General features: G+C 49.8%; 1 protein-coding gene across 3 annotated transcripts in view; it reads left to right on the top strand.

Annotated features, from left to right (window-relative positions):
- si:dkey-117m1.4 overlaps positions 1 to 8232 on the top strand; it is a 13520-nt gene extending 5288 nt beyond the window's left edge. The window contains exons 2-9 of one of the 3 annotated variants that reach the window (XM_036933473.1): positions 1359 to 1462; positions 1799 to 1877; positions 2687 to 2891; positions 3469 to 3540; positions 4033 to 5090; positions 5480 to 6306; positions 6825 to 7034; positions 7130 to 8232. In XM_036933473.1, coding sequence (XP_036789368.1) covers positions 1359 to 1462; positions 1799 to 1877; positions 2687 to 2891; positions 3469 to 3540; positions 4033 to 5090; positions 5480 to 6306; positions 6825 to 7034; positions 7130 to 7383 — 2809 coding nt within the window. In that variant the 3' untranslated portion in view covers positions 7384 to 8232. Of the gene's footprint in view, positions 1 to 1358; positions 1463 to 1798; positions 1878 to 2686; positions 2892 to 3468; positions 3541 to 4032; positions 5091 to 5479; positions 6307 to 6824; positions 7050 to 7129 lie in introns of all 3 variants that reach the window. The other 2 variants (XM_036933472.1, XM_036933471.1) reach the window with 2 other exon arrangements.
- Positions 8233 to 8450: the final 218 nt, after the last annotated feature.

The following is an 8450-nucleotide window of genomic DNA, read 5'->3' as shown; positions in this document are numbered from 1 at the left end:
AAGTGGAGGTATTTACCAGGCTAGAAAGGCTGTGGTACTGTACCACACACACACACACACACACACACACACACACACACACACACACAATAAACCACTGTACTGTATGTAAATCAGTTGTTGCTAATGCCTCTTATAGCTCTACCATTACAGACCATTCTAGATAATGTTAATTACCTCACACAATGGGGAATGGGTGAAATGCATTTAAAAGAAGGCTGTTACTTTAAGAAAGAGCAACTAGGCCCAAGTTTACATGAGTGACCATGCAGACACACACACACAGGAGTGTGTGTGCAGACAAGAAAGTGCAGGCGCGCACACACACACACACACACACACGTTATCACGAGTCCAGATGGAGAGCGAGGGGCAGATCAATACAAAGACAGCGAATCTGGTTGATATCTCTGCTCAAAGAGTCTCTCTCTCCCTCGCTCACACACACACAAACACACACGCAGTAATGAACACTTGAGAAACCAAGGCACTGTCTTCCTATGGCCTAGTTTTAAGAGCCTCCAATGTCATGTAAGGAGAAAATAGAAAGAATTACAGAAAACAGTGTGTGTGTGTGTGTGTGTGTGGACAAACTGCCCTAAATCACACTGATCCAAAGCCAGTTTCTAGTGCTTGTATTTGAATGGTTACAGCTAGGATTGAGGCAAAGAAAGATTAGCTCAGATCAGCTGCTAGTGTATCCACTGCTCTTACAAGTGGCTTTACGCTATGGCTAGACTCTGCACCGCAGTCACAGATCTTGGATCAGTTTACCATCCCTGTATCCTGAATCCCTGGCAGTGGAGTGATCCACCTTGGATCAGTGTCTTGTATTGTGGCTTGTGATTCACAAATGTCCCTTCAACACCAATTTACCCAGTAAGAATTTGATCCAATTCTACCCAGTCAGCATTCAGCTTTTTCCCCAAATAAACCAAAGTAATTGCAATTTTACCAATAAATAGTTTAAATCAATCCAAAAATGTTTTATCAATGATTCAGTTGTTATTGGTTGAAAGTAGTTGGAGACAGAAATTGAGACTGGCTTCCTATTGGTGGGGCGGCAGGGTAGCCTAGTGGTTAGAGCGTTGGACTAGTAACCGAAAGGTTGCAAGTTTGAATCCCCGAGCTGACAAGGTACAAATCTGTCGTTCTGCCCCTGAACAAGGCAGTTAACCCACTGTTCCTAGGCCGTCATTGAAAATAAAACATTGTTCTTAACTGACTTGCCTAGTCAAATAAATTGGTGATCAGTGTATTGATTGCTTTTCCTACTTGATTGATGTGAAGATTGGTCCGCCTGGGGCATTGATGAAATTGATAGAATCTCTCTCTCTCTCCCTGTGTGTGTTCCACAGACGCGGTTGTGGGAGGAAAAGGAAGGGAACGCCGGTGAAAGTGTGCGACCGAGTCTTTGTCACAGAGGATGAGGAGGACAGCTCCGAACACAGCTACTGTCCAGGTGTGTGTTTGTCCTATATTGATGATTCTTGTGTTGACACGTGTGTGTGTGTGTGTAATAGTTGTGTAGTGTATGCATCCATGATTGTGTGTGTTATGGGTGGAAGAGGGGGGTTGTGTGTGCGTGCTGACATATATAAATGTGTGTTTGTGTTCGTGTGTGCGACTGTGTTCGCGTGCGACTGGTGTGTGACGTGCATATGCGTTCAGGTGGGGGAAAGGTTGATGACCTTGTGTGTGTTCTTTCGTACGTGTCGTTGTGTGTGCAGTCGTGCATGTGTGTCTGTGTGCATTCGCGTGTGTGCTCGTGTGTAATCCTGTTGTACTCTTCTCTCAGGTGATGGTAAGGAGGCTGCAGAGAACAAACGACCAACACTGGATGGACCATGTTACATCAATGACCCTGCTCAGATCTGGTGAGTGTGATTGTGTGTGTGGGGGATTTAATTTCATGGTGTTATTTTTTTATGATACGTTTTTTATTTGATGACATTTGTATTTTTTTTATGTGTGTATAGTTGTGTTTGTGTGTGTGTGTGTGTGTGTGTGTGTGTGTTTTTTGTTATGTAGAATACAAAACATTAAGGGCACCTTCCTAATACTGAGTTGACCGACCGTACAAGGTGTCGAAAGTGTTCCACAGGGATGCTGGCCCATGTTGACTCCAATGCTTCCCACAGTTGTGTCAAGTTGGCTGGATGTCCTTTTGGGTGGTGGATCATTCTTCATGCACACAGGAAACTGTTGAGTGAAAAACCCAGCAGCATTGCAGCTCTTGACACAAACCGGTGCGCCTGGCACCTACTACCATACTCCGTTCAAAGGCAATCTTTTATCTTGTCCATTCTCCCTCTGAATGGCAGACATACACAATCCATGTCTCAATTGTCTCAAGGCTTAAAAATCATTCTTTAACCTGTCTCCTCCCCTTCATCCGTTCTGATTGAAGTGGATTTGAAGTGACATCCAATATGGGATCAAAGCTGTCACCTGGTCAGTCTCATGGAAAGAGCAGGTGTTCCTAATGTTTTGTATTGTTGTGCTGTTTTTGCGTGGGGTAGCTGTGTGTGTGTTGCAGTGTGTAATTGAAAGTGTGTGTGTTAGCTGCTATTTTTGCTGATTTTGTACGCATAGGTCCACTTGTGCTGATCTAGCTCCCTCCAACCCCTTCTCTCTCTCCCTCCCTATCTCTCCCCCCACCTCTCTTCCTTCCTCCCCCTTTCAGCAGTGGGTCTTTAGAGCTGGGTGAGGAGGGATCCAGCGGGGGCAGGGGGGCGGCGGTGATATACCCCCCTCCTCCAAACTGCCGCATCCGCGAGGTACACTGTGGGAGCCAGGTGCGTCTGGTCGTCATAGCGATCCGAGACATCACCAAAGGAGAGGAGATCACCGTTGACTACAGCCTGACCGAGTGGGGAGACAACACTATGGTGAGTAACCATGGCGACATACCTGTGAGAGCCGAAGTAACTGTTGCCATGGTGAGTAACCATGACGATGTACCTGTTAGAGCCTAAGTAACTGTAGCCATAGCGATGGCTGCTACAGATATAACCTGGGATATAGTTGAAGTCAAATGCAGTTTACCCATCTTTCTATTTGGTGAATAGTGTTTTCAATGAACAACTTACATTTCACATGTAGTGAGCCAAATAACAACAAAATAGTTACATTTTGAAATCGACAGTATGCCACAATATCCATGATTTGTGTTATCCGAGGCAAGTTGCAAGTGCCGAAACTAGCGATTGGATCACGTGCAACACATTTCTGCGCTGTTTACCTTTACTCTGGTTAAATAATCCTCTTTTTCTCACAGAAATTGTTGAGTTATTTTTGTTGGGCCATAATACATGGGTATCTGGGAATTTTCACCTTGGCTGACTACTGTATCTGACTGATTATAGTATCTAGTGCTTTTTGGGGCACTACTGTTATTGGTTTGACCGTCTGATTGACAGCACTGGGTGATAACAATGAATGCTAATGGAGCCTATATTCCTCCAGGGTTTCCGTGGTACCGTGTCTCCAGGGAGATATGAGTGTCTCTCCGACCCCGAGAACAACAGTATCAAAAAGGTTAGGAAAGACAGCCGTTGCCTACTATGTTTATACAACACTTAAATACTATACTCATGTGCGTGCTTTGTATGTCTACGTTCCATACGCCTGTCTGCTATACCCTCAACTCACTTTCCTTATAGGATTCTAAGTGTTGTAACATACTAGTGTTGCTCACTCAGCGCTCTAAATGGACACTCCTCATTCACACACCCACCATTGACAGACACTCTAAACCAGTGGTTCTCAACCCTGGTCCTGGGGACCCAAAGGGGTGCACCTTTTCGTTTTTTGCCTTAGTACTACAAAGCTGATTCAAATGATCAACTCATCATCAATGCTTCAAGCTTTGAATCAGGTGTGCAGTGCGAAGGAAAAACGAAAATGGGCACCCCTTTGGTCCCCCAGGACCAGGGTTGAGAACCACTGCTCTAAACAGTCTGTCTTATGTCACTTGTCTGTTCTCTACTCACACAACTGGCTCAAACACTACTCATCTCTCGCTCCCAGGAGGAAGAGTCCGTGCCCCCCTCTCTCTCAGCCCAGGACTACCTCACCCCTTCCTGGCCCCTTTCCCCCTCTTCCTCCCCCCTCTCCCACTCCAATGCCAGCGACTCGGATCCCCAGAATGAGGGGGGCGAGGACGGGAGTCAGAGACACACACCTCGCCGCCGCAAACGCCGCCGGACCACCACCCCCTCCAAAAAGAGGACCACCCCTCACCGGACGTCCCCAGGCCGCCCTCCCCTCTCCACTTCATACCGCCCCCTCACCTTCTCCCCCCCTCCTCCCTCCTCCTCCTCCTCCACCTCTTCTCGCCCTTCTCTGTTCAAATCCCCTGCTCCATTGGGGCCCAACACGACGGCGAACATCAGTATTAACATCGCCAGGGGGGTTGGCATGGGCGTGCCCCCCCAGAAGTTGAGCTGCGCTTACTGCGGGCGCCACTTCCGCTCACTGGGGCGCCACCTGGACAAGCACCACCCCAACCAGCCCGAGATCCGTGCCGCGCTTATCGAGCGATTTATGCCCCACCTGGCGGCCGCACACGCCGCACACCACGCTCAGTCCGAGCAGCAACCTCGGTCATCATCGGCGGCGTCAGGAGCGGAGCAAAATTCCCACAAGCCACCACAGGGGGGCGCCGCAGCCGCCGCGCTCTCCCTGTCTCCTCAACGTCCCTCCGCCACCACCGCCCAGTCCCCTTTCTCTGCCGTCGGGAGAAACTCCTCCCCCCTGGTGTTGACTCCGCCCCGAGGACGCAGTGCCGTGGCCGTGTCCGTTCTGAAGAGAAGCCCGCCTCCAGTGGCTGTGACCCCGCCCAGAAAGGCGGGACTGCGCAAAGTGAAGAAGGAAAAAGAGGAGGAGGAAGAGGAGAACGACCTGGTGGAAGTGGCGGTGGCGAGGCCCAAAGAAGAGGCAGAGGCGGCTTGTCCCCACGTCTTTCAGCAGACGCCCAAAGAGGTGGAGCGGCTGCCTAAAGAGGATGAAAATGAAGAAGAGGAGGAGGAGAGCGGAATGATGGAAGATGACAGTGGAGCCGAGGAGAAGGAGAAGGAGTTGTTGAGGTGAGTGCTGTGGGGGGGGGGGTTGGTACTTCGTTAAAGGACTAGTTCACCTAAATGACAAATTCACCTCATCAAATGGATAGTGAGAAAGTAGTTGATGTATCAGCAAACTGAACTGCTGCTTAGCTTCTGCATTGGTGGATGTAAAACAGTGGGAATGCTTTTAGCATGCTCAAATTAGATTACTGAAATCAAATCAACTGAGACTGACTTAAAAGTAACTTCAAACTGCTAATGTGATGTTATCATTATAATAAAGGTAATGAGGATAGTAGATACTTTGAAAACATTTTTCCCTGTTGTATTGTGCGTTGAATAAATGAATAACTGACACCTGCAATTGAAACTAATCTCTCTCCCCTCTCTCTTTCTCTTCTTCTCTCCCTCAGTTCGGGCCGTCTCCACATGCTGCCCCTCCTCTCCTCCCTGTCTTCCCTGGTTCTCTACCTCCGCAGGCTCCAGCACTCTGCCTTCCTCTCCCTGTCCCGCCAGCTCCAATCCGCCGAGGCCTGGCGCCTCCTGTGCCACTCCTCCCTCGCCCTGCTCATCCTCTACAACCGTCGCCGCGAATGCGAGGTCTCCAAACTGGTCATAGCCGAATACCGTGCCCGTGTCACCCCCCAGTGCCCCGTGCCTGTGCCCCCCGGCGCCCCGCCCGCCCTCACACCCCTGGAGGCATCGCTTTCGCCCTTTGAGCGTCTCGTGCTTCCGCATTTGCCTCGAGTAGGTGTCCAGGGCAAACGAGGAAGAGTCCAGCCTCTTATCCTGCCACCGCACTGCGAGCCGTGTCTGGAACTCCTCCTCCAGACCAGGCAAGATGTCGGCGTCGATCCCCAGAACCCGTACGTCTTCGCCCGGCCGTACCACTCTCCAGCCACCCCCCTCCGGGGCACCGACCTCCTCCGGAGTCTGGCCCGCTCCAGCGGCACCCGGAACCCCCGCGCCCTCACCCAGACGCGCGTCCGGCGCCAGGTCGCCATCTTGACGCAGCTGCTATTGCTCGGCGAGGGGGAGGAGCCAGGACAGCCGGGCGGGAACGCCATAGAGCGCCTGGAACACTTCCTGGAGCGCGAGTACCACGTGACGCAGAGCTGCGGCGGGATTGGCCAGGACCCGGGGCTGATGGGTAGAGTGGGGCGTGTGGTGCTGTGCGGGGAGAGAGACGGCGTGCTGTTCCGGGGGATGAGCCTCCACCACATCTGTCTGGAGCTTGACGGTAAGGAGACACTGAGGATTGACATATACGTCAGACCTGACTAGTCAAGCTAGAAGTGGAGTTATTTTTCTCTCCTTTACTGTGTATTAGGTGCGCTCGAATCAACCTGCTTGATATAATGGAACGGATGGAACAAAGCATGATGACCGTTAGAGAAAGGTTAGCGGTTGGTCAAACCGATCGGACGTTCTCTTGAGAAGACCGATTTTCCGCATGTCTCATCAAATTTCAAATTTTTATTTTTTTTCATGGTCTGACAAACACCACTCTGGCTCTGCCACCTCTGCCACCAAAAAGTTATCTCTAGCTTAAACTGACATTTTGATGGGGATTTGTTCATTATGTTACTTCGATTGACGCAGCAATGCGCCAATCGACTCTAGGGGGTTAAACAGTTTAGAGTCATCTCACATTGATTGTTCATTTTGGACTGACCTTTAGTATGATGAGGACCAGCGCTGTAGTTAAAGTTGAGAAACATGTACATGTATTTGACCCTTCTCTTTCTCCCCCTACAGTGATGTCAGGCAACTCGGCCGACTCGTACTCGGACGGCGACTCTGACGGCGAAGGGGGGAAGGAGAAGGGCGAGGTGGCCCCTCCCAGCCTGCTGATGGTGAGGAAGAGCAGGACCAACGGCAGGACGCCGCGTGCCAGGAAACTCAAGGTCACGCCCTCCTCCGCATTGCCCCTCTCCCCCTCACTCCCCGGCCGCAGGAGAGGCTCAGGTGGGCCCAAATCAGGTGTGTGTGTGTTCACACTCCAAAGACATGTCTACACAGATCCACCGCTGTGTGTACTAACCCACACTCTCCCCGCACAGGCAAACGCGGCGTCCTCAAGCGCCCGTGGTCAGACGCGGAGCGCGCCGCCGTGGAGGAGCACCTGACCTCTAACATCGCCGAGCTGCGCGTGCCCGCCAAGGCCGACTGCGAGCGCTGCCTTCAGAGCTGCCCTCTGCTGGTCACCAACCGGCGAGACTGGCGGGCCATCAAATTCTACTGTCACAACCGCATCCAGCTGCTCAAGAAGAACCAGCGGCGAGAGGACGACGGGACGCCAATCATGGTGTGCTGAGAGGACGGACGGACGGACAGACTGATGGACGGACACGACAACAGCTCCACAGTATCCACACTTGCGTACTACATAGAATGAAGGAAGCCAAAACAGAGGAGTGGTCAACTCCGTAACGTCACAACAGTGCTGATGGGCAACTCTGTAGTGCAACAGAGTTGACGCTTAAGGAAGCAATGTAGTGGCCGTGTGTTGGAAGTGGTACGCTAATGTGGGTATCGGAACGTAGCCTACATCTCATTAAGCAGGTTTCCATCCGTTTAATGGCAGAAAAGTCCATGTCGGGTCAAAAATGTCACGACAGGCCTGATGGAAACAGAAAATGTTTCGATAAACCTTCCAAATGTCAACAAAAACAAAATACGTTAGACACGGTGGGATCTTTTTGTGTGTGTAAAGTGAAGTACACGAGAAATGTCGGTGGAAATGCTTTTATGTGCAAATATTGATATAAAAACCATCATATCGATGGTTGCAAGGTGATGAGCTTGATGCTACTTTACGATTCTGGTGAAATGATCGATGCTTGGCTGCCATTTGACAAATTTAAAATAATCCCGCTCTTTTGGCCATAATATTCTCATCATGTAGGCTATACCTGCGCGATTTTCCAATAACAGACTGGGCAGACTCATCACAATATAACAACACTTTTTGTGAGAAACCCATCCGCAGAGTTGAAAATTTGATGGAAACCCATTTAACTTTGTATTTTATTCGGTACACGGGAATTTAACAGCTAAAGGTATTTTTATGTGCACTACGTCATCACGCACAGTCGGTTTGATGGAAACATTTCTGGTGGGAAAATGCACATATTGTTTTGATGCAGATTTTTGAATATTTGTCTCCACATTGGATGGAAACCTAGCTATTGATACCCTTATATATATATAGTCCTCTGAGACAAAGCGAGTGAGAGGGAGTGACTGTGTAGGACTTGCCACAACCTGTATAGTATACAGTGTATATGGACATGTTCATTTTGTTTTCTCTCCAAAACGAGAAGAACAATGTTAACGATGATAACGTTATAATGACGATGATGTTAATGATAACACACCACA

The sequence above is a fragment of the Oncorhynchus mykiss genome, chromosome 10 (assembly GCF_013265735.2).
Source record: "Oncorhynchus mykiss isolate Arlee chromosome 10, USDA_OmykA_1.1, whole genome shotgun sequence".
NCBI lineage: Eukaryota > Metazoa > Chordata > Actinopteri > Salmoniformes > Salmonidae > Oncorhynchus > Oncorhynchus mykiss.
The sequence above is the reverse complement of the archived record's forward strand: the minus strand, read 5'-3'. Positions and strand labels throughout refer to the sequence as shown.